We start from the raw sequence: 25,609 nt of genomic DNA, 5'->3' as shown, positions 1-25,609 counted from the left end.
TTTCTTCAAGCGAGGCACGGTGTGAACGCTGAAGGCGACTGGCGGCAGCTTTTTGTCTCTTTATTTTTGCGCGATGTGATGCTCGGGATGTTGTCCAGGTGATAAGCATCCGAAAATGGCCTTCTGCGTTCAACTCAAGATCCGAAGCACACAGAATATAGCGCCTAAACTTATGCTGAGAGCACGACAGTATTAGAATGAGTTGCAGGCGTTACTTCATTTTTGCACTGTTGACCACGCGACAACAGCAACAAAGCGACACGAACCAACTTATTAGATTCGAACGCAGAAATGCAATATAATAATCCAAGGGGCGAAACGAGCTCGGCGTAATAACCCACGAGCTCGGCGGTAATAGTTCGCCGCGAAGCCGATCCGTCGCCGAACTTGCCCAGCTCCTCGGCGCCTGCCCGTCGCTTTTGCGCCTACCTGACTGCAATAAACTTGTGCAAACTTATGCCGCTTCCTTTCTTCTGCATTGCGGCTCAACCAACCGCACCACAATTTTCGGCATGCCGTAAATTGTGCCCAAAGACAGGCAAGCATGGCGCACCAAATGCGGAAAGTCCCGCTTTTTGCCTCCACAACGAAAGTCACTGCTGACGCCAGCGCCGCCGCATCTTTACGACTTCACGGCCTGACGCTTGTCAAGAGAATATTAGCTCTTCCGATGCTGAGTTTTCGCCTGTCACTTGGCAACTCAACAAGGAGAGAATGAGCGTAAAGTGCCAACTCCAAGGGTCCTTTTGGGCGTACGCGCTCAGCGTCGGCGCGCAGACCAGAACCGGTCTGCGCATGCGCACTGCAGGAGACGCCAGCAAACCTCGCCGAGGCGCCGATATCTGACCGTGCTAGACATCGGCGCCAGCGCACAGGCGCTCGCGTACGCGTCGGAAGCGGTGTTCGGTTTACAACAATCGGAGGATCACGGGTAGTTCTTTCGGTAGGCTTGCGAGGAGAAGCGAGCCAGCACCAGGAACATGGAAATGCATGCCCCTTTTCGACGCCCGTTCCGGCGTACGCCAAGAGCGCCAACGCTGGGCTCGTACGCCCAGGAATGACCCTTGGAGTTGGTGAAGAGAACAGCGGAGACGCCCGAACGGAGAGAGGATCGGTTTGCCAAACGGGGATGCCAAACTGCCGAGCGTAATAGACGGCGCATAGCCGCCGAGATGGAGCGCAATGTCTCTCATTGCTAAACATACAGTGGCCACAACAAGTTCAGCCAGGGAAACGTACCTCTCGCTACGTATATCCTGGCATAACCGAGATAAGCCACTGCCAATTTTTTCCTTCTCAGTTTCTCACTCGCACACAGACAGAAGGGTTACCCTCTCCCTGAAGCCGTGCCATTGTAACTGGACGCCGCTGCGCGGGATGCGCGCCTCCGCCGAGAGCTTCGGTTTTCGGATCCGAGACACCCTCGCCGCCCGCGCAGGCAAGGCATCGCGCAGTAAAAAGAAAAAAAAGAGCGCTTGCTAGCCCTGTGCTAGCACGAATGTTTCCTCCTCTCCACTGCAGTCTCTCGTGAGAGCGAATGAGAACGAGGAGGCAGAAACAGCCCTCTCTCCGCAACTTCGACTCGACTACCTCCGCGCGCTCACAACCAGAACGCGCGTGGCGGGCCCGAAGAACCGACTCCAATTGCTCACCTGCCACTTTCAGTGACTACCATCCACACGTTCTGAAAGTCGCGCGGAGACATGGCAACTGCTCGCTACCTGTCCGGCTTCGGCAGCATCGTCGACTGGCGGCCACTGCAGTTCGTCGAGCACCTGCCGGACATCCGCATCTGCGGCCTGTGCGGCGTGGTGGCGCGCATGACCATGCTGCTTCCCTGCTCGCACATCCTCTGCCAGACGTGCTACAGGCTGGTCCTGGACACCAACCTGTCCTGCCCCGTGGACAAACGCAAGGTGAGCGAGGACGAGGTGCAGACGCTGGAGCTCAAGGGGGACCAGCTGGACGACCGCCGGGTGCTGTGCCTCAACGCGCAGCGCGGCTGCACCTTCATGGGGAAACTCGTCGACTTCAAGGTATACCATCCCCGGTCTTATGCCACCGAACCGCTAGAGCGCAAAGTGGAGAGATTGCGGGCGCGCAGTTTATTACATGGTATGTGTACTAACAGCAACAAAAACTTCTCAATGCTTAGGATATGCTGCGTAAATTGTTACGTATATAATTAGTCGCATCCGCTTTGTATCGGTTGCTTTTGAAAAATTACCTTCGGTTTAACTACAACGGTTGGTTACCCAATGAACGTTGTGCCTATTGCTGCAGTGTCGGCCACAACGCTGTCGGTGCTAAGGCATGAGGCCCACATCTCTCTCTCTCTCTCACCACCACCACGTATCTCAAAGTGGCATTGCGGCGTCCTCTGACCCAGGGAGCCAGTTATGCACCCTTACTTTCCAAAAATTATTGGAGTCTGGAACGTTGTCAACGCCAACGCCAATCAACACAATGAACGCTGACGGCATATAGACCATTTATAGAGAGCAGTCTGCTCTGTCCACGACAGGTGGCGCCACTAGGATGGCCGCTACTTCTGGCCTTCGGAGCCGTCGTTAGCAGCATCGGCGCGCAGTGCGAAACGCTGCTGCACAGCTTGTGTATGAGCGTCAAGTGACTCTTAAACATTGCTTGAGTAGATGAAGCGCAGAAAAACACAGCACACAGGATACTTGCAACTGTTTTTTGAATTCAAGAACGGCTTATTTATAGCCAAGAGGAAGGCGTGGATGAAAGGGGAGAAAAACAATATAACAAACAACAGGTAAATGACTAGTTCGAGGGGAAGGATAGTACAGAGGGGGGAACAAAAGTGATTCAAATCTTTCTAAATTTATCTAAAAATATACTTTCATTCTTTTGAAAGACCAGCTATGGGGTGCTGATACAGGAACTCCCGCTATTTCTAATCCGGTGGGCTTCTAGCAGTTCACGGGCAGTATTATCTTTACTCCTACATAATATCTGAGTTTTTTGGAGCTTCGCTTCACAAATTTTTTGCTCTTCTTTGCCGCAGTCCTTGCAGTGATGCTGTAAATGTGATCCGGTATCAGTTCTTAGCGAGCGTTTATGCTCCGTTAGGCTTTCATTAATACATCGGCCTGTCTGGCCGATGTACCCCTTTCCACAAGTCAGCGGGATGCTATAAACTACCTCCACAGCACATTTCAGAAAAGGGTTTGCATGCTTAGTTTCACATTCTGCAGACTTGCATTATCATTTCCAATCTTCCGACACAGCGATGCAAGTTTTCTGGGTGCAGAGAAGACCACCGGGACTTTGTATTTCACGGCAACATGCTCAAGATTATGAGCCACTTTGTGGGAGTATGGAATCACCACCGGTTTAATTTTTTTTAAAGCGAAATTTATTGCCCCAGGGCATCAATGATGGGTGAAGGTGTGATGAATGATGTAGTAGACATTAAATGAATGGAAAAAAGGTTAGCTGATTTGATGAAGTGCATTAGAGAACGATGGTACGGTCCCTGCGTCCAGGCAATGTATGAAGCAGGGTTGCTTGGTGAAAGACCTGCTACCATTAGGTGCCGGATCCTTGTAGGCTTGAGAGCCGGGCAGTCCCACAGTAAGTGATGAATGTCGGCCTCAATGTCCTGGTGCTTACATATCGGACACACTGGCCGAGGAAACAATTCTCGGTACTCAGGCCACTTCCGAGTTATGGCTGGTGTGAGGGCAACCACGACCCGTATCCTCCGAAGCGCAACCTTTTCTGCACGGGTAAGACCGCGGGGGAGGGTTGCCGCACACGGAGGGATGAGAGCACGTGTGAGGCGACGGAAGAGTTCCTTTCTTGATGAAAGGAGGGTAAAATTGTCCAAATGAAGGAGCCGAGGCGGCGATGAGTTAGTATTCGCAAGGTGGGTCGCTAAATCTGCCTGGCTTTGACAGGTCAGCAGATCCCGTGGGACCCACTCAATCCGGTTTGATTTTCTTTTCAGATACTTCACCATCCTCGCTCTCTTTTTCTCTTTTTTTTACCCTTTGCAGCAATGCTTCCGTCGCAGAGCTAATCACCAGGGAAGGAAAGCCTGCCTGTTTAAGCTTTTGTATCTGTGCGTCAAAGCTTTCCTGTACATTATGACAGCATGATTTCTTTAGAGCTGATTCAAGGCACATGATGGCAATGACACGTTTCACTGTTTTCGAGTGCGTCGAATCGTACGGCAACAATTTTTTGCGGGCACGAGGATGATACATCCAGCAAACACCTTCGTCAGTAATGATTATGTCAATATCTAAAAACTGTAATCTGTTTTCTTACGCTAGTTCATATGTAAAATCCAAACCCTTAGCATGCTGTTTAAAATCCGATAAATATCCTGCACAGTTTGCGAGTAAGTCAAGTTCGATTGTTTAGTTAATATAATTAAAAAATCGTCAACGTAAGTTGCTCACCCTAAGCACGGGCGTCACGCTTCGACGTACATTCCTCGATTTCCCCCCGGGCATGACCGCTCCTGGTAACAGGTGCGGGGGAGGGGGGGGGGGGGTCCCATCGGCCCTGTGGGCTTCCACTTAACAACGTACCTAAAGGTCTTCAGAACTTTGCCTGCGTCAAATCTCGTTATCCACAGCGAGAGCTGGAGAAGCGTCTAACAGCCGGGCACCAGCGCGCCGGCAGCCGTCGAAGCGGGAAGGCCGGAATGCGGCGATGTCGGAATGGTCACGTGACCAAATATAGCGGCGCCCATGCTCCCGCGTTGCGGTTTCGGCGGCGACGGCGGCGGCTGAGTGACGTGATAGCTGTCACGTCGTTTCTCCTCGGTTCAAGCTCAAACGCGCGCGCATGGCGAAGAAGCTACTGAGGGGAGTAGTAAAGCTTTCGCTTTAAAAGTAATCCAGCGCATTTTCAGACCAGGACAACTTCCTTCAAGTTCTGAGAAGCTCTTCCTGTGTCGCGTGTTGAAATGTTGCGCTCGATTACTTAAAAAAAAGCGATTCATAACCAACTAGCACCGTGAAGTGTTTTGTTGAGCAAACCTTTGTATCGGAGTGGTTATTATTGTTCCAAAGCTATTATTCCTAGCGTGCTAAATTCCTTCGGGTTCACTGAGCTAACGCCTAGCGCGCACCGGTATCGCCAATTCCTGATATTCATGTTGTAGGGCCGTAGTGTCAGCACTACGTCATCCCTTCCCATTAAAGGGACATTAAAAGGTGAGCGTCGCGTGATAGCAAGTATTGTTGTTCCAGAGCTTTTCGAACGCAACGCTTTCCCATTGGCATCATGTTGGAGCCAGGCACCGAGCTCATCGATCGAGGGCGAGCAAGCCTCGCTGCCCAGCGCCGCGCTACAACTCGCCCAGACTTGTCGAAGCTTCACCGGGCCATTGCCGACGACGGACGTATGGATGGATGGATAGATGAGGCTGTACCTTTTTAAATCGGGAGATGGCTTACGCCACCTAGCCGTGACTCGTAACATTTCGCTCTGGTCTTGATTTTAGCCACCAGTCAGATAACCTTCGCTTAGTATCTCTACCCGTTTAACCGCCTCTGCTGAGTCACCCTCCTGGCGGAGCGGCTGATGCAACCATAGTCAACCGTCGAGGGTATTATACGGAGAGAGGGAGGTCGGAGAGGAGAGAGCGAGACGCAGCTGACCGCGGCCTCTGACACCCGGGTTATCCTAGGGTATCCTTCCTCCGTGGTATTAGCCATGGTGGTCTCCGCGCTCCTCCCTGTGGAGAGGGGTGTCCGCGCTCGTAATGCATGCGGCGGGGGCGCTGCAGGCAGTCGCGCGGTCGGCTTCCCCGCCGCCGTCGCGTTGCTTCTATGTACGATGCTGCACGAGGTCGCGGTTCCCGATTTCGCATGCCTGCTCTTTTGCTTACCTTGATGGGAACGTGTTAGAAATGTTTTCTCAACCTGCGTTGCTCTCGACAACAAAACAGACGTAGAATGCACAGTCCTTCTCCCAGCTGGCCTACCAGAAAAAATCCTGTACGTTGACGTGCTGACCCCACCGACTGCAGCACGCCGTCTACTCTTAAGGTACATTTGTAGGGCATACTTTCAAGCCAAGGAAATCTAAACGAGAAACAGATTAATTGTTGTTGACAGCGCTTAGACACGTTGACAGTCGCCTCTGCATCGCCTCCTGCGTGTGCCTAAGCGCTGTCAACCACAATGGATCAGCACCAACTAGCCCGAGAGCTTGTCCTATTCGAGAAACAGACGCGTTGGAAAATTAAAACCACACCTGACGACACGAGAGGCGAGCAATGCGCCTTAAAGTAGACGCAAAACATGAATCGGCGCGTGTGAGTGGCGGCGAAAACGGAGCGGTTTGACAAGAGGGAGGGAAGAGGGGTAGAAATCTGTCCCCAGGTAGAAAAGAAATGGGGGGGGGGGGTGGAGGTGTTGGATCATGGCTGTGGGCCTTTAAAAAAAACTGCTGCAAAGGGGATAAAAGGATCGACAGATGACAATCGGAAAAGAGAGGGAATGAAGCAAAAAGGAACACCAGGACAAAATAAGCATATAGTTGAGAAAAGAGAAAAATAACTAATGCAGAACTACAAAGCGCACAAATACATAAAAAAAGCACTGCAACCATGGGCAAAGTGAGGAAGGAAAATTCTATATACTGGACTTGGGTTTGAAGAGGCTAATTTGCGAATGGAACACCCAGCAAAAGAACTCGGTTTCCTTGAGTTTTATGGTTCCAGGATGAGCCTGGCTAAGCGGCCCTTGTATGTGTGAATACACCTTGCCTAAAACGCATTTAGGCGCCAAAATACTTCGCACAGACGTCTCACATTGGCGCTGTTTATTATTTTTTTAAGCGAAAGCTTCGCTACGCTATGTAAAGCCGATTTCGCCATGCGTTGCCGGTTGACAATCAAGTGAGCCAGAGGTCAAGTGTGGTTATAGGCCTTACCGTACGTGGTCCACCATGGCGATGCACCACTTGATCTTTGATCTTGACCTCTGACCTTTCTATTCGTCGGCAGAGGGTGGTAGAATAGGCCGCCGTGTTCATTGGGTGACCAACCTCTGGCGATGAACCAGCACCTGCCAGGGTGGCAGGGTGGGCGCGCTGTACACCACAGCCTTCGCTTTCTAACCAGCTCCAGCAGTAGTTATTCCACAGATAATTTTTTTGCCTGCTCTCAATGCCGTTGAATAGGGCACCTGGCCATTTTTCCAAATATTAGGTTTACCTTGCAGCCGAAAGCAATTCGCCGTTGAAACGGCACTATGTATTCGATACAGATTCTTCGAGTGCTGTGGATTCATAAGAACCAGCCGTGTTGGAGAGATCGTCAGGACGATTTCTCGCTCCAAAAACTTGGCCGCTTATATGTCTCGCAATTTTATGAGCTTATGAGACAGACCGTCCACTTGCAGCTATGCATATTAAATTCCTACTTCCGGCTCTTTCTGAATTCGTAGCCTCCGCGAATATAAGGGACTCCTACAACACCTAACTTCTTGCTCTATAATCGGTCCACATGGGATTTCGATTTTTTTTGTGTGTGTTTGTTTGATGGTACCATGTCAGTGGAATTGCATAGCCAGGCCTGGGGTGCAGCCAGAACCGACGACGCACTCTCTAACCAGAAGAGGATTTGGCCACCCACTCTGGTGTAGTGTTTCTGGTTTGTCCATAGGGACAAACCAGTTAACCCACTGCCTGACTTTATTTACAAGATGATATAGATATTCTGGCATTTGTCTTTTCTCTCCATTCATACCCCTTCTTACGTGCGGTGCAGCAAACTGGGGGTGTGTCTGGTCAATCTCCCTAGCTTACTTCCTTCTCTTTATTAACACAACACTCGCGCGGCAATTGACTGCATGATGACCGTGTAACGCAGGAGCACATTGAGAAGGACTGCAAGTACCACGAGGTGTTCTGCCCAAAATGCGGGATGAGCGTGTCACAATCGAAGATCCTGGAGCACTGCCTGAGCTCGTGCGTCGACGGCACCATTGTGACCACGCCGAATGAGAGCGGATCGGTGCTGGAAGACCTGCGGAGGATCAAGCAGAACGTGGAAGACGGGATGGTCGGAATAACGCGCAAAAAGTCAGTTGTTCAGGATAAGGTCAACGGCCTCGTTGAATGCCTCGACAGTTTCACCATGCACATGAAGAGTCTTCAAGTAAGTAACAAAAATTGCGGGTGGCCTAGCTCTGTCAGGCCAGGATATACATAGCGAAAGCGCGGAGACTTCTGCATCGGAAGAGTGCATTCACTAGATGCGCTTTTATTCACGGGTAAAGCATGAGCCGTCGTGGCTGAGTGGCAGCGTCTCCGCCTCGAACGCCAAAGGGCCTGGTTCGATTCCGAGCCTCAGCACAAGTTTTTTCAGTAAGTGTGCGACGGGTTTCAGTGGTTCACATAGATGCCGCCACCGAATACTTTGGTTAGCGGTTGAGCGTTTGCTTTGTTAAGGCGCGTTTATACTCCGGCATAGCGTGCACGCGCGAGCTGCACGGCGATGTAACGGCGGCCAAAGCGAGACCTCTATTCTCTAACTGCGCTTTACCGCCGACTTGGAGCACGTCTCTATTTCGCGCCGAATGCGCCAACCGCCGCCGGCCCGGCCAGAGCGGTTCGACTCCGCGGCGAGGCGCGGGTTGTGACGTCATGTGCCTCCTCGGAGCACCGCCACGGCGAAATCGCAAGTTCGCGGTTAGTAAAGCGTGCGCTATAAAATTTACGACTCGATTCTGTGGCGCATCTCTGATTCACGTTTAGTTGCTTCTGAGGGCTTTCCACTCATCTCAGCATTATAAACTTTTGTCACAGCGTAGACATGCCAGCGTAGTGGTATACCGGATCACCGGACGCCTGCTGCTCTGCAGGTTATGGTATAGGAGGTATACGGAGGAGACATTTACAGGTAAACCAATATACCATGTGTTTCAGGGAAGATTTTGAGTAATTTTCAAAAATACGCTTTTCAGGTAAAAAAAAAATACGGCTATTCCAGCATAGTATTACCGGCGTTGGCGGACACCAGAAAATTTTAATAACTAACTGTTTAATTATTAGAGTTAGGCACCTAATTGCAATTAGAGATTTCTAGCACCTCGTTAATAATAGCTATACCACTTTTTAGAATTTAGAAAACGCGATTACAGTTGGCGCTGTGGCGCGCCAAAATTTGGCTTTTGTGACAAGTTATATGCACCGGAAAGGTTGCTTTTCCTGCACGTTTTTCGAAAGCGAATGTATTTTGGCACGATACAGCCTGATGTTTTCGAGCTACAGAGCCGAGGATATCCGTATTCTAGAAATTCTAAAAACTGATATGGCTATCACTAGCGGCCAGCTACAAATCCGCGACTATAGGCGCCTAGCTCCGATAGTTAATAACTTCATTATAAAAAAAATAGTTAACCTGTTCACTACTTAAAATGATTCACCGGTTTTCTGGTGTTCGCCAACACTCGTCACACTATGCCACAAAAGCCGTATTTTTATCCCAAAAAGCATATTTTTGAAAATTACTTGTCTTTCCTGAAACAACTGGTATGTCTACTCTAGCACGTGTCCGCTATGCTAAAGGTCTCTATTGCTGGCACATGGAAACAGTTCGGTTCGGCTACGACCAGTGAGGCGCATGCGCTGGTCTCGGTGACCTACACGTCGCGCGGATCTCATGTCTTACGATAATCAGTTGGGAGGAAAGGCGCAGTAACTGTCTCACTCTCGGTGGACTCCTCAACAGCGCAGTGATAGAAGAGACGCGGGAGGGAGTCGAAGAATGAAGATAGAAAAAGCGCCGCAGTGGAGGGTGTTGAATTAATTTTTACCTCCTGCGGTAATGTAACTTCCACTGAGAGTCGCACAGCACACGGCTGTTTTTTTCCATTACACCTCGCGAGAGGTAATTAGTTGGGCGAGTTGGTGACGATATTCTATGACCACAGCGCGACAAACGGGACATAGAACAAGGAAACACTCAGGGGCACAACGAAGCACTGTGTTGTGTCCCTGAGTGTTTCCTTCTTCTATGTTCCGTTCGTCGCGCTGTAATCATGGATATTCCACGGCCGCAGTGGTCCCGTGCCCTCGCGCTCAGAAGACGAGCACCTTCAGCGCCACTCCTCCGTATGGTATTTTAAAATGGAAGCGGGCTAATGAAACCAGCCTGAGCGTCCTTGCAGAGCAGCTTTGTCTGGCAGCATTCTTCTTCGAAACAATAATAATTATTGATAATTGTTTTTTTTGGGGGGGGGGAAAGGAAATGGCGCAGTATCTGTCTCATATATCGTTGGACACCTGAACCGCGCCGTAAGGGAAGGGATAAAGGAGGGAGTGAAAGAAGAAAGGAAGAAGAGGTTCCGTAGTGGAGGTCTCCGGTATAATTTCGACCACCTGGGGGTCTTTAACGTGCACTGACATCGCACAGCACACGGGCGCCTTAGCGTTTTTCCTTCATACAAACGCAGCCGCCGCGGTCGGGTTGGTGGTGGTAGGGGTTTATTAAAAATAATAGTAAAAAGGATGGAAAAGATATTAGCTAGCCCCGGCATCTTCCATCGATAATGAAGCACCTGAGCTGGGGCAGCGGAAATAAAGGATAGCAGGCAGAATGGAGAAATGAAATGAAAGAGGCGAGGGGACAGGAAGAGAGGATAGGGGGAGAAGTAATATGTACAAACTATTTACACAATAAGAAATGTGTCCACCGCGGTCGGGTCGGGTTCGAACCCGGGAACTCCGGATCAGTAGTCGAGCGCCCTAACCACTGAGCCACCGCGGCGGGTAATTCTTCGAAACAATTTGACCGCACATTTAATCATCACCATTTCAAAACACAAAAGCCGCGATTTCCAAATCAACAAGTTCCTCAAGAGTGGCCTTTTACAGAACAAAGTTAGCATACACTATCCAGAAACTTTCAAAAGCTAACTGATTGCTCTGTGACATAGTAATGACTTACCTGCATTATAACTCTGCGTAAAAGGATCTCTTTGCTCCAGTAGACTTCTTATCGTGTCGTTAACAAATAAATTTCTAATTTTTTATACGTGTTTCCTTAATGCGTGGTCTTTAAGACTTTATCTGTTTGCTCGTACATGACTTGGAATAGGTGGTTTGGTTTGCTAGAGGGACGCCGTAGTCAAGGGTTCCGTGAATTTTCACCAGCTGGGGTTCTTTAACGTCGATCAGAATACGAGCCTCTAGAATTTCGCCTTCACCGAAATTCGACCACCGCGGCCAGGATCGAACTAGCGTCAGAAGCCGAGCGCCATAACCACTCAGCCGTCACGGCGGCTGATTCGGAATAGAAAAAAAAAATAACGTATATTATTGCTTCTTCTGTTGTGTTTCGTCACACTATAATTGTACAAATTTCATAGCGGTTTTTTTAGGGGCTACGTCACGCTATATTCAATTGCTGGAACTTCTGAGGATCGTAAACAAACAAACAGCAAACGCGTACGGCCCGCTTCAATCGGAACGGTAATGACTAAGAAAAGGGCTTAAACCATCGTTATAACACGCGTCTTATCAACTCAGCTGGCGATGGGAATAATGAAGGCGGGAAAAAAGTAAGACAACGACGTCCGGTAAACGGCACGTTTACTTCACGCACCGCCCTAAAGCACTGATCCTGCCGTAGCCAGTTGGACTGTGTACCCATTTAGATTATTAGTACAGCCTCCTGTTGACGGATATCGGCCTTATCGCAATCCTTTGCTGTTATTCCGCGGTGGCATGCAGTTCGTTGAAGGATGCGTGTTTTGATATATTAACTGGAAGGATATTGCAGCTTCACGTGGCGAATGTAGCTCACGCGATGTTGTAAATTGCTATACTGATGAAAAAAAAAGAAGCAGAAACAACAGTACTGTAACAACAATGCTTTTGGTTCCTTTTTTAAAACTTTATTGATTTTGATGGCGGATTAGCAAATGTAGTGCCGGTCAAGCACTACAATGCCCACGAGATGATGTTCTTAATTTGTTTTCCAATAGAGTTTGAACTGTAATTTTTGAAAGCTTAGAGAGCCAAAAAGACGCGGGACACAAAAGGAGAATCACACCCAAGCCCGAGTGATTTGCTTGTGTGCCCTGCGTCCTTTTTCACTGTAAGCCTAACAAACATGCACTTTCGTCAACTGGCTCAGATCGCTATCATGGACCACGCTGAGAAGCATAGGAGCAACGTAGACCTATGTGCATTCTCTACGTCCGTCCCATTCATTTAGCTCAGGCCCGTGTACTGTGCGATGTCAGTGCGCGCTAAAGAACACCAGGTGGTCGAAATTATCCGGCGCGCTCTATTATGGCGTCCCTCATAGTCTGCCGTTCCGTTATGTTAGGTGGTCAGCTGACCGAGAAGGGCATAGGCTCATTGCGAAGGCGTGACATGCTTTCAGGTCGCGGTGAGCGCTTCTTACATGAGACGGCGTGCTCCCGCAGGTCGTACTGCACGAGAGCATTGCCACAAGCCAGCTGGCCAAAGTGCACCTGCCTTCGGCGGTAAACCCCGAGGGGCGCAGCGGGTCACCAGGAGGCAGCGGCACTGTGGACAGGATCTATGTGTGCCTCGGACAGATATACAAGCGGAAGTCTTCGCTGTGCACCGGCATGACTGCGCGCGAGCTCACCCCTGCGTTCAACCTGGCGGGGTACTCCACCATGCTGGAAAGCAAATTCGAAATGAATGACGGGCACATCTCCCTCGCCCTTGGAGTGGTGTTCTGCTCCGGGGGCTGGGACAGCTTCGTCACGTGGCCCTTCAGCCGTCAGGTGAGTGTGCTGGTACTTAGGAAGTCGTTCGCGGGATTTTCAGAGCGAGGGTGTAATGTTAGACAGCAGTCAAGGCATTCAGAAGGAGATTTTACTTCAATACGATAGCAAGGCGGGCGAGTTGGTGATACATAATTGAAAATATGTATCAGCGCTTGTCCTGTGTTTTCTACCCTAAAGTCCCCGTTTTCTGCGCTGTATATTTTCAAAAAGAGATTTTACTTGCATGCCATTCGAGGTCATGTGCGATAGCACCTGGGAAATAACGGGAGAGGGAGATGCTCTGCAGGCCAGGCATTATGACAGTTCTTCTGAAGACCGCATTGTGCTTGCACATACAACTAACAAGGAGAAAGAAAAAGTACAGCCTTTTTCACATTCGGAGAAACTGAGGAGAGCTGCCGCTACGCTTTGCGAAGCGTGGTGGTGGTGGTGAAAAGCCTTTATTTAATGAAAGAGGTGAGGTTCTTTAAAGAGCCCCGCATTGGGTGCAGTCCTTATTCCAGGACCCCATTGGTCGAAGCCGCCAGCTTAGCCCTCTTGACCAAAGCCTTTAGGGACTGAAGGTCCGAACAGCCAAGCAGGGCCGCTTCCCATTCCTCTCTGGTAGGGTTGGGGTGGGGGGAGAGAGCTGAGTTGCGCTGGCAAGCCCAAACCATGTGGTAGGTGTCAGCCACCTCCCCACAGTGTTTGCACCTGCCAGTGAACGCGGGATCGAAGTGTTTTAGTACTGTCTGGCACAACATTGTGTTCGTGAATTATCGGAGTAGAACGCGTTCGTTTGCTTTCCCCAGCCCCTTTGCAGGGGCCGGGTAGAGGCGATGCCTATCCTTATAATAGGATGTGATAGCTTTGAAGGAGAGTAAGTAGCTACCTTCAGGTTCCAGGTGCTCAGGAGCCAATGGGAACGCCCTGTGGATGAGTGCTCGGGCCGCCGCGTCTGCAGCTTCGTTTCCTGCTAGGCCCTGATGGCCCGGAGTCCAAACAAGGCAGCGGGGTGTAGGATCGGTACCCCGGCTGCAGTTCCTTAGTATTCGTTCAGCTAGTGGAGTTATCCAGCCAGCCTCATAATTGCGACATGCCGAACGCGAGTCTGTTATTATGTGTTTGGATTTTGAATCAGAAGCAGCTAGGGCGATGGCAACCTCTTCAGCTTGTGTTGTGCCTGGGGCTCGAAAGGAAAGCCCATAAACTTGTATTTCTTGATGTATGACCGCGGCCATGTACCACCCCCCGTGGGTAGGCCCAGCCACATCTACGTAAAATACACCATGTTTGTTGCCATAGTGGTGCGCTAAGGCTTCCGCCCTAGCCTGACGACGACCACTATGATCCTCCTTGTCCATCTTAGTGGGGAGGGGTCGAACTCTGATGGCGCGTCTCCAGAGTTCGGGCACTCCGACCCGCTTCTGAATGTGAAAATCATGTTGGATGTGAAGGCGGGCTAGCAAGTGCCGACCCGACTTCGTTTGGGCTAGCCTCGTGTATTGATTTGTGAGATGGGCTTCCTTGAGTTCCTGAAAAGTGTTCACCACTCCCAATGCAAGAAGTCTCGCATTGGAGGTGGACACAGGAAGGTCAAGTGCCCTCTTCATCATTTTCCGGAGTATTACCTCAACTTTGTCTTCTTCGTGTTTCCGCAAGGGTAGATAAGGGACCGAATAGAGGACTCGGCTGATTACGAAAGCATGGGCCAGCCGCACGGCATCCCTGCTTCGCAAACCCCCTCTCTTGTTGGAGACGCGACGGACCATACGGCCTACTTGGTCTCCCAACTTTGCGGAGTTTGCGCAATGTTGTGTCTACTCTTCTTTGGTTATGGATGAAGAGCCCGAGTATTCGAATCTCTTTGGCCTCGTGTATGCGGCCACTGGTTAAGGAAAGATGTATTTGGGTAGTGTCCTTAGGGGAAGCGCGTGGCGGCAGCTCTCCCCGACAGCCGGGGAGCGGAGGAAGAGGAAGACGAAGATGTTGTACGACCTACTGTCGCCTCAGCTCTGTTTCTTTGCCTAATTTTGCCGAATTTACCTAGTTTTATTTTTGATATTTGCGGACGGCAGCATCTTCAAGGCGGTACTGCCCCTATGGGAAGAGTATGGCTGCTCCGCCAGCAAGCCTAAAGGGACCATGCCAATCTAAGGACGCTGGCTTAGAAGAGGCGGCCATGGTTTCCCAGGCTGTGGGGCGTCCAGAACGTGGAGACGACCACCCGTCCAGAGAGACCTCATCGTTCAGTGGGGATGAGTCAACGATTGTGGACAGTGACGAGTCAGTGGCCGGTATGGCTGACATGGACAACGAGGGCTTCAAGTTGGTGACTCATCGCAAGCAACGAATGGTCGGGATCCCGGAAGTGGTTGAGCCCACAGAGAAAGGAGTTGATTTAAGAGAGAGGAATGCCATCCTAATTTTCGCGGTCATTCAATCACTGCAGGGGCCTGCTCCGATTCGTAGTCGGTTCACCATGCACCGGGCTCTTCAGCTGGATGTCTCGACGGAAGAGCAGGTTGACAAGCTCCTGCAGAGCTCTCAGATTTTTGGCATCAAAGTTAACGTGCGATTGCCCCATTCCTACATGAAGAACACCAGTGTTATTAAGGGTGTACCAAAGTGGTATTCAGAACGCTACCTACTTGACTATTTGAAACCACAATGTGTTCTGCACGAGTCTCCAGGAAAAGAATGGGCTGCGAAACCTACCAACTCTATATCGTGTTGACATTCGCTCCCAACTAAGAGCGCCCCGAAAAAATTGATCTGGGATTCAAAAAACACGCAGTTGCCGACTTCACTGAAGCTCCTCCACGGTGTTTTAGATCCCAACGCTTTGGGCACGTGGCCAAAGCTTGCACAAAGGATCGACGCTGTAAGCGGTGCGGAGGCGACCACGACTTTATGACCTGCAAGGCCGATTTTGCTTGCGCCAGTTGCGGTGGTGATCATCCAGCGAGTTTCGGAGGCTGCCCCTTCCGTGTGAGCGCTCTGAACCATCGAATATCCTTTATTGCTGGTGCCAATACCCAACCGACTGAGACGGCCGTCCCAGGATTAGACGAGTTCCCAGTGTTGGAGTCAGATGTTGTTGCGTTGCCCAACAATGTCCCAAGAGACCTGAGTCCAGCAAGACGCCAAGGCCCAGCACGCGCGAGTCGGTTGTTCGACCTCCAGCAAAAAGTGTTCATGTTCCTGAGCGACCGGATCACAGCCAGACTCGATGACAAGAGAGACTCTCATATGCACAAGTGACAAAAAACCAGCTTCTGTAGCCAAGAGTGTGTCCCCGTCGGTATCTTTTGTCGATGTTGTAGTGAGTGCGTTGCGCAAAATAAGGAGCTCAAAAATCAAGGTTGCCCGACCTTCTTCATGTTTTGTCTGGGGCCCTGCCTTCATATGATCTAGCGATGGAGCCTGGCAGCCTGAAGAACTTCCTACAGCTGGTTCTTTCTTTTGAGTCCCTAATTACTATCTTCGCAGCGAACTTCCTTGCGATCTAATATTGATGGGGCTAAACCTCGTTGATCCCATATGCACCGAAAAGTGCCGTTTATATAGAAATAGAACTGCGCTGGGATTTTAAGTTGGTTAGCTGAACTAAAACTATTCTTGAAAGAGACTTGTATTCCAGTATTGGCACTGTCAGAAGCTCGCCTGCCAAGCGGGAGATGTTTGACTGAATATGTCGCCCATAAAAACTGCAGCATAAAGTCATTTAATGCAGGAAGTGCCGCGCTTTACATAAGAAGGAAAATTCCACATGTTTCTTTAAGCGTTACCGATCTTTGCACGGATGACATTGAGGTAGCGGCTGTGAGAATACAGCTCGGCTTTTGCAACCCTTTCTATTGCATCCGTGTACGTGTCCCGAGGATGAAGGTAGCAGTGGATTTGTTTCTACAGCAGCTCTGCAACCGCTGCCCAGCTCCTCGAATCATCTGCGGTGATTTCAACGCCCATCATGCCGTCTGGGGTGACAGGAACACGGATTCCTGTGGACGCATGCAAACTCGTAGGCGTTATTGACAGTTTGGACCTGTGTGTTGCAAGTGACGGAAGCCCCACTTTCTGCCGGCCTCCAGCCTCAGCGACAGCTATAGACCTTACACTACATTCACTTGACGTCCGCGTGAGGTGGTCAACAGCTCCTGGCCGCATGGGAAGTGATCACTATCCGATTTTTGTGTTTGCTGCCGACTTTCGTATGCATGGTCCTAAATCTAGCAATGTGGTCAACTGGGACAAATAAGGAGAGTACCTAGAACGTGTTTCTGGTGATGTTATTGACAAAACGATTTCTAGTAAGCTAGCAGCAACTACGGAGGTCAAGTTACCTGCTCATTTTACGGCCCCGGATTTAAAACTCAGGAACCTTTGCGCAGCGAGAAGGGCGAAGCTCCAACTCATGCGGAAGAAGGACGACAGAGACTTGAGGGCGACCTTCAATAGGCTCACTTCTGCCATTCGACGGCACACGAACAAGCTCTACAGGTTGCAATGGGCCTAATTCTTCGCTAGTTTGACTGTGTTCTCATCGATGACGAGAATAGGCCGAGTTATTGTCAACCTTGCTGGAGAATCTCGCCCTTCGAACCCTTTTGAATCTCTTGCAATACGGAAGGAAAAACCTATTGCGTGCTTGGCAGAGGAATTTGCAGACGCACTCGTACGTGCTAATGCTGGAATATATATATATATATATATATATATATATATATATATATATATATATATATATATATATATATATATATATATATATATATATATATACCACCTGCTTCCTCCAGGTCTATCATGGACGTCTCGTTCACGCTTCGTGAGCTTCAGACTGCGCTCAGTTACCTGAGCCGCCGGTGTGCACCTGGTCCTGTCGGCATCACCAATCAAATGCTGAATAATCTGCCCTTCGAACCCAGGAAGGAGCTCCTCAACTTCATCGATCGAGTTTGGGAGACTGGCGATGTTCCTCCTTCATTGGAAGGTGGCCCATGTAGTTCCAGTACTGAAGCCAAGCAAAGACATGACGGACCTGGCCTCGTATCACCTTGTGTCATTGACCTCCTGTGTTGCTAAGTTGATGGAGAAGCTGGTAAATGAAAACTTATCGCGGTGGCTTGAGGACAGCAAGGCACTGCCAACATGTATGATAAGATTCCGCCGAGGTCTTAGTGCCCAAGATAGCGTTTTAGACTAGAGTAACACTGAACACCAGAGAGCTTTCGGCCTTTCCACCTTAGCCATTTTTATTGTTGCGAAAGCTTACGACAACGTGCTTCAGAGCTCAATTCTAAACAGTTTTCAAGGCATGGGCATGCAGGGCCATATGTTAAGATTCATTTACAAGTTTATTAGTGATCGCGCGGTTAGTGTACGGTTAGGGATTACCTTAAGCACCGAAAGGGTTCGATCACGAAGTGTGCCTCAAGGAAGTGTTCTTTCCCCCTACGCCCTTTAACATCGTAATGGCTGGCCTTCCCGATTCGTTGCAAAAAAAAAAATTACAGGCAAGTGCGCATGTCAAAATATACTGACGACATCTGTATTTGGATTACTGGCTACCAACACAAGCGATTAGCCCTGATAGCTCGACAGGCTCTACATTCGTCACAAGCTTACCTTCAAGGTGTGGGATTGTCTCTGTCAGTGGAACAATCCGGCTTTGTTTTGTTTTCAGGTGTAGGAAGACATCAAGCGCGGTTGAAGGTAGACTTCGGTCAATCTTGCATCCGTCAATTCAACCGCACGCGTTTCCTGGGCGTCATTATTGACTCCCGTCTACAGTGGCGAAAAGTTGTAGACGCGATTGTTTCATCTATATCTTCGCGTCTGAATGTGATCCGTAGAACTGCACGTGAGCAATTGGCAAACCATCCTTCTTCATTGGTCAAACTTCATGAAGCGCTGGTGGTCCGCTCGCATAATGTATCAATTGCCTTTAATTCCCCCCCGGCATCACAGCTTCGACGTCTCGAAGTTGTCCACAGAAAGGGCATCAGAAGAGCCCTTGGAGTTCCTCGGGCGGCTGCGAATAAAGCAGTACTTCATGAGTCTCTATCGAAACCTCTTAACCTTGTCGCTTCTCAGAGACTACTAAGGCATCTTGGCCGCCTAGGAGAGACGGTAGCTGGGCGATCCCTTCTCCAGCGGCTCTGTAAGAGATTTGAGTCGAAGGCTTATTTGGCACTCAATACTCTTAGTTCTTTAGGCCTTAATTTCCGAAGGCAAAGGAAACGGTTGAAACCCCCTTGGTTTTTTCCGACCCTTGACTGTAAGGTCACAATTCCCCATGTGAGCACAAAGCGCAGCTCTCCTTTGGCAGCAACGCGTTCGCTCGTACTTGAACTTTTGGAAACAGTATGCCCACCATCTTCAAATTTTCACGGATGGTTCTGTGGAAAAGATCAAACAAGCTAGCGCAGCGGCTTTTTACATTCCTTCTTTGGACCGTAAGTAGTCCGTACGCTTTACTGCTGTCATATCTTCCACAACGGCTGAAAGTGTTGCTATTGAGGCGGCTTTACGGAAGTTAGGGTCTTGTCCGACTCAACCTGTTGTCATCCTAACTGATTCAAAATCTGCCCTTCAGATGTTAGAGCGCGGATTCCCTACTAATGCCATGTCTATAGCCTCTCTGCGCTTGATGCAGAATCTGCGCAGCAGAGGTTTCATATTTCCAATGGGTGTCCTCTCACATAGGAGTAAACGGTAATGAGGTGGCAGACGAACACGCCCATAAAGCTCTCTCAAGGAATCTACAAAAAAATACCTCAGGATGGAAAAATTCTCTACAGGAAAACGGTGCTCGATCATTTCAGTACCCTGTGGAGTGCGTCCCCTAGCCATGTGTGACCTAGGGACTGAGAAGATCCCGGGCGACTCTAGTACTACGAGTTCGCACGGGCTCTGCTCGCACACCTGCCTGGATGCATAAGGCAGGCATAGCATCGTCTCCTCTCTGTTCTTTGTGTGGTGTGTGCGGGGATATCGAACATATTATGTACTGCCCAGAGTACAACGCAGAAAGGTATGTGATGTTCGCTTCCTTCAAGAAGACAGGAACCCGTCACAGTACAGTTCAGGACATTGTCTACCCGAGTGGAAACCAGACATGCCGAAGGGAGGCTGCACGCCTTCTTTTAACATTTATGCAGGACACGGATCTTGTTTCTATATGGTGACAGCAGGAACGGACTGTGGCCTGCTGTGATTGAATGTGTGCGTATATGGTGTCTTCTGGGGTGGTCTACGTTATATTGTGAGTGAATGTTTGTATTAATTGTGGCACTACAATGGCCTATGTTCTACTGTGACTGAGTATGTGCATAGATGGTGACTTCTGGAGTGGAATGTGATGTGGACTGTGCGGAGTGATTGTGTGTATAGATGGTGAGTGGGGGAGAAAAATGTATGCTATATAAGAGACTGTGCGCATAGCGGAGTAGATGCGACAGGATTTAGGACATTATCAACATAGAAGTGACGCTACGGTGGAGCAATTGGCGGCAGAATATGCAAGGTTAACCCAACCTGTAGCATTCAACACCTCAACTCAAGCCAGGGAGCATCGGCAGCATGGGTGCATGGGCAGTCAGCACGACCACTGCACCTTCTGCTCGCGCTAGCGGTCTCCCTACCCCCCCCCCCCCCCCCCTCGCCCTCCCCCCCCCCCCGGCCTCGCCCCCACCCTATTGTCACCTGCTCTCAATGGTGGCGCTTCAGAAAATAGTCTGTACATTTAGGGACAGAACGCCAGATTCAACTGGTGTTTAAATCATGCCTGAAGGAAATTCACTAGGTGTACAGATTTGCGCACGCTTGTCGATCTAGTGGCAGTGGCCGCAGAGCAAATAGAGTAAAATCTATGAGCAGCTTAGTTAGTATCGGCATTCTGATCGTGTTTCTCGGCCTTATGTTCATGCGGCATCACTAGTGGGCAAGAAGAGTCCATATTAATACGATCGGTACCTGTTTTAGATTCTCACTCTCTTTAAACCACGGAGCGCCACTCAGTCACTTTAGACAAAACTGCATAAGAACTACGTTGGTGTGATATTAATATCGTTTTCTATGCACAGGTGAAGATTAGTATCTATGATCTCGTTTCGAGTGCGAAATTATACGACTTTCGTCTTGGAGGCATTACGTCCTTGGCCTCAGGTACGCGGTAGTTTCGCGCTAGTTTCTGTTTCGGAAAGGAGAGAATAATCTGCTTCACCGAGTAAATGAACTGAGCTCACGTCTCTAGGTAAAAGTAACATAAAACGCTGGATTGGGAATCGTGCGCCTGCTGTTATTAATGCGTTAGGATTACAAGGGTCTCTTCACGAAAAAGTGGCGACGGCCGTCACGAGTGGTCAAGTAGCCACGTCGGATATAAGGAACTCAGTTTTTCAATCTCGGAAATAGCGAACTTTAGTGCGTCGCCTTGGGTATAACGAAATTTAGTGTGCCACCACGGCTATGAAGAACCTAATTGTGCCACGTCGTATATAAATAGTATGCCACCTCAGATACAACGAGCCTCTCTCTCTCCCTGTGTGCGTGCGTGCGTGCGCGCGCGCGCGCGCGCGCGCGCGTGTGTGTGTGTGTGTGTGTGTGTGTGTGTGTGTGTGTGTGTGTGTGTGTGTGTGTGTGTGTGTGTGTGTGTGTGTGTGTGTGTGTGTGTGTGTGTGTGTGTGTGTGTGTGTGTGTGTGTGTGTGTGTGTGTGATAGAGAGAGAGGCCGAAAGAAGCGGTACACTGTGTTGTAAAAAAAAGTGGAATTAAGACAAGTCTGCATGCGATCTTTAGCGAGCAGCAACAGAACAGACGAACTAATACTAACGCATTCAAGCGATACATTGGCGTTCGTCACAGAGCTTTTTTGTTTTGCATGCCGCCGTATTTGGAACCCTCGCAGGTGACGCTGACGCTCGTGCACCCTGTGGACAAGCAGAAGAACCTGTCGTACCAGGCGTCGGTGCCTCAGGACGTCGACGGCTTCGAGTGCGTCAAGAAGCCGTCTCCCGAAGGCCCGAACTCGGCGATGCGCACCCGCATGATCAGCTGGAATGCGCTGGAGCTGTCCGGCTTCATCGCCAACGACTCGCTCTGCGTGTCAGTGGAGTTCGAATGAGGGCCACGAGAAAGAGTCTCCTCGGTAGCCTCGGTCTTTCCGGCGCATACTTATAGCACCATAACGAAAGCGCCTATCTAGTCCCCCCCTCCTATACTGACCTCCCGTCGCGTTCTTGCCTCGCATATAAATCGAGATGCAGGTGCGGTGAACGAACATTGGGCCAACCATGCAATCTTTCGTTCCAAATATAAGCCGCCTACTTTTCGATAATGGCTTGATGCCATATGTATCCGCAGTTATCTGCCAAATAAATTCTTTTTCTTTCTTGGACTGAAACATGCGTGCTTCATTTTGGTGTGCTGTATTCGCACATCTTTTCCTCGAATGCTAGTTTTGAAACAGGTCGCAACTACTTCGACTATTCTTCCTTATGACTACCCCAAAATTATGCATAGGAGATCATTTTTGATGCGCTTGGAAATACATTTCTATTTCTGTAACAATGTACGTAAAGGATATTCCACAATAGATCATATTCACACTATCAATCAGGTGATAGAGAAATGCGCAGAATGTAACCAACCTCTATATATAGTTTTCATTGATTACGAGAAAGCATTCGACTCAGTGGATACCTCAGCAGTCATACAGGCATTGCGTAATCTGGGGGTAGAAGAGCCTTATGCCAAAATACTGGAAGATATATATAGCAACTGCACAGCTGCTATAGTCCTCCATAAAGTCAGCAATAAAATTCCAATAAGGAAGGGCGTCAGGCAAGGAGACACGATCTCGCCAATGCTGTTCACCGCATGTTTACAAGAGGTATTTCGAGGCCTGAATTGGGAACAGTTGGGAATAAGAATAAATGGAGAATACCTAAATAATCTGCAATTTGCTGATGACACTGCCTTGCTTAGTCACTCAGGAGGTGAACTGCAAATCATGATCAATGAGTTAGAAAGGCAGAACAGATCGATGGGTCTCAAAATTAACATGCAGGAAACCAAGGTAATGTTCAACAGCCTAGCAAGGGAACAACAGTTCACGATTGGCAGCGAGAGCCTAGAAGTTGTGACGGAATACGTCTACTTAGGGCAGGTAGTGACACCTGATCCGGATCAAGAGAGGGAGATAACTAGAATGATAAGAATGGGGTGGAGCGCATATGGCAAATTCTCGCAGATCATGAGTGGCAGTTTACCAATTTCCCTCAAGAGGAAAGTGTACAACAGCTTAATCTTACCGGTACTCACCTACGGGGCAGAAACGTGGAGGCTAACGAAAAGAGTTCAGCTTAAGTTAAGGACAACGCAGCGAGCCATGGAAAGAAAATGATAGGTGTAACGTTAAGTGACCGGAAGCGGGCAGAGTGGGCGAGGGAACAAACACGGGTTAATGACATCCTAGTCGAAATCAAGAGAAAGAAATGGGCTTGGGCACGGCACGTAATGCGAAGGCAAGATAACCGCTGGTCCTTAAGGGTAACGGAGTGGATTCCAAGAGAAAGTAAGCGTAGCAGGGGGCGGCAGAAGGTTAGGTGGGCGGATGAGATTAAGAAGTTTGCAGGCAAAGGGTGGATGCAGCTAGCAAAGGACAGGGTTAATTGGAGAGACATGGGAGAGGCCTTTGCCCTGCAGTGGGTGTAGTAAGGCTGATGATGATGATGATGGACAATGTACTAAGCCGAAGGGGATAAACTATGTTGAACACCTCACTTTCTCCGCTATCATTCAAGTTTTACGCCCTGAATCTCGTCTCTACCACGTGGCAAGCGTAAGAGTAGTATACCGTTCTTCCTTGCATGTGTTTCTGAGGGCTGTGCGGATATGGCTTTCCGCGCAAAGCACGATGATCTAGAAAGCTAACTAGCCATATGATTATTACTTCACCAACCAGCCCTATTTTGCCTCGAAAGAAGGCTTAGTAGCACCTCCAAGGCCAAGCATAGAATTTTAATTGGGGCTATCTAGAAACTCCGGAGTGCCTTGGCAAAAGCGCAGCAAGCTATGAAAAAGAGAATTACAGGAACGACATTGAGACAAGCGCGAATTATGTCCTGTCTGAAATCACAAAGGGAAATGAGAGTGTGCAAGGTATATAATGCGATGGAGTGGACTACAACGGGATGCAGACGTAGTAGGAGGCAGCAACAGTGTCAGGTGGACGGATGAGATAAGGAAATTTTCTGGTATTAGGTAGTATTTCTTAGGTAGTATTACGTAGTATTGGGAAGTATTGCTTTCGCACTAAAAAAAGGAACGTTTCAGTCGACAGATCTTTGGGTTGCCAATTTTTTTTGAAAATTGGGACAGCACAGAGGAACGCTGTCAAGTCAGAGCATATGACAGAAGCTGCTATTCACATTTACTTGCGTGTGTTGTAAAACCATAGCAGCTACTCTTACTGTGCGCAACTATTATTCTAATTGTTTTCTTGCTGCATTCAGCGCAATAGCATATTTAAGGATAATATTCCTAAACAGAGCTTCAATTACTTCAATTCAAACCGAATACTGCAGCGTCTAAACACATAATATAACTATGGTTTATGCGAATAAGAAACTTTTGCGCTTTCCTCAGTGCATGCTCTGGTCGATTTGGGTATTTCCAAAAACGAAAAGTCCTCACCGTATATGCATACCAGATGTTCCAGCTGACGTTAGGGAAAATTGAAAAGGTAGGCTCTTTTTCGTTCATAAGAAAACGATTTGAAATAGTGCAGGCAAGCGATACGATTATGAAGTATTACCGTCGATAAAGAAGGACCACCCTCTGCTATTACATAAAAAAAAACTCTCAGATTTTACCAGTCGTGACCCGTTACGTACAAGCTTGACAGAACATCGTTTTATAACTTAATTCGATGGTGATGAATTTTAATGGCGCAAGGGCATCTGTTGCCAAAGAGCGCCACGGCACAAGGTTGTTTTGTTCTACTCAGGTTGGGGTCAGAGACCCATTTCCCAAGCATTTCACTCTAAAGAAGCCGAGCACCAGGCAGGGGAAAGCTTGTACCCATTGTATCACCGGTGGGTACAAGCTGGCGACACTGGGGATCGAACCCCGCGCCTCCCGCATGCGAGGCGGATACTAAAACGTCTAGGCCACCGCAGCAGTGTCTATCACTTAATTCGACAGAATATTTTGCAGTTGGATGCGACTTAGGCTCTTTAAGCATGACATTTATTATGTACAGTGTGCACTTGACTAAATGCTGCATTGTATTTTGCGACTTTAAAAGGGGTCATCGTTACGCGAGAGGTGCATTTTTCAGTTGCATTTTCTGCCTACATTCAAGAAAAAAAAATGTTTTGCCACACACTCCGAGGCTGCATCTGGCGCCTGGTTGCCGGTGTCTTAACTGTTCCTCATCGCTGTCACTGTCGCCGCAGCTTGGGCAGCGCTTCTCACCAATCTTGTGAGTGAAGTGATCTACGTATACGTACACTAGATTCTCCCTTAACTTGGAAACCTTTAACAGCAACGTGCTGGGAAACCGCGCGCCACGAGTTCAAAATCGACCAGGAGATGAGCTCGAGCGATTCTCCTCTGAGCCGTCCTGTCTTCGTCACTCAACGGTCAGCCGTTACCATCTACACTGGGTGCACCCGTCTGAATTTTGCTATAAATGAGACACAGCTGCACAGCACGGCGTGTCGGAAGATGGCAGTAATAGTACGAACAATGAAAACAATAAGACAGTAACAACAACAATCAGACGTCACCTGGAAGCTTTCAGGGAGAGCGGCGCGCCGGGAAATCACGGGATTTTTTTCCAGAATTATGGTCTTCCAG

The 25,609-nt window shown here is 49.1% G+C and overlaps 1 protein-coding gene across 1 annotated transcript; it reads left to right on the top strand.

The window, feature by feature from the left end:
- Window positions 1–1,626: 1,626 nt before the first annotated feature.
- Window positions 1,627–22,134, top strand: LOC144094845 (uncharacterized). Its single transcript, XM_077628731.1, has 4 exons — window positions 1,627–2,036; window positions 7,862–8,149; window positions 12,429–12,758; window positions 21,654–22,134. Exons 1-4 carry the CDS (start codon window positions 1,704–1,706, stop codon window positions 21,867–21,869), a joined length of 1,167 nt encoding a protein of 388 aa, XP_077484857.1. The 5' UTR covers window positions 1,627–1,703; the 3' UTR covers window positions 21,870–22,134.
- Window positions 22,135–25,609: the final 3,475 nt, after the last annotated feature.

Source organism: Amblyomma americanum, chromosome 6, assembly GCF_052857255.1.
Source record: "Amblyomma americanum isolate KBUSLIRL-KWMA chromosome 6, ASM5285725v1, whole genome shotgun sequence".
Lineage (NCBI taxonomy): Eukaryota > Metazoa > Arthropoda > Arachnida > Ixodida > Ixodidae > Amblyomma > Amblyomma americanum.
The sequence above is the reverse complement of the archived record's forward strand: the minus strand, read 5'-3'. Positions and strand labels throughout refer to the sequence as shown.

Bases quoted from the DNA above. Each gene is read 5' to 3' on its own strand.
- LOC144094845 (XM_077628731.1), top strand. From the start codon at position 1,704: ATGGCAACTGCTCGCTACCTGTCCGGCTTCGGCAGCATCGTCGACTGG. The intron at 2,037-7,861 runs GTATACCATCCC...CGTGTAACGCAG, and splicing joins GGAAACTCGTCGACTTCAAG to GAGCACATTGAGAAGGACTG. The intron at 8,150-12,428 runs GTAAGTAACAAA...GTGCTCCCGCAG, and splicing joins TGCACATGAAGAGTCTTCAA to GTCGTACTGCACGAGAGCAT.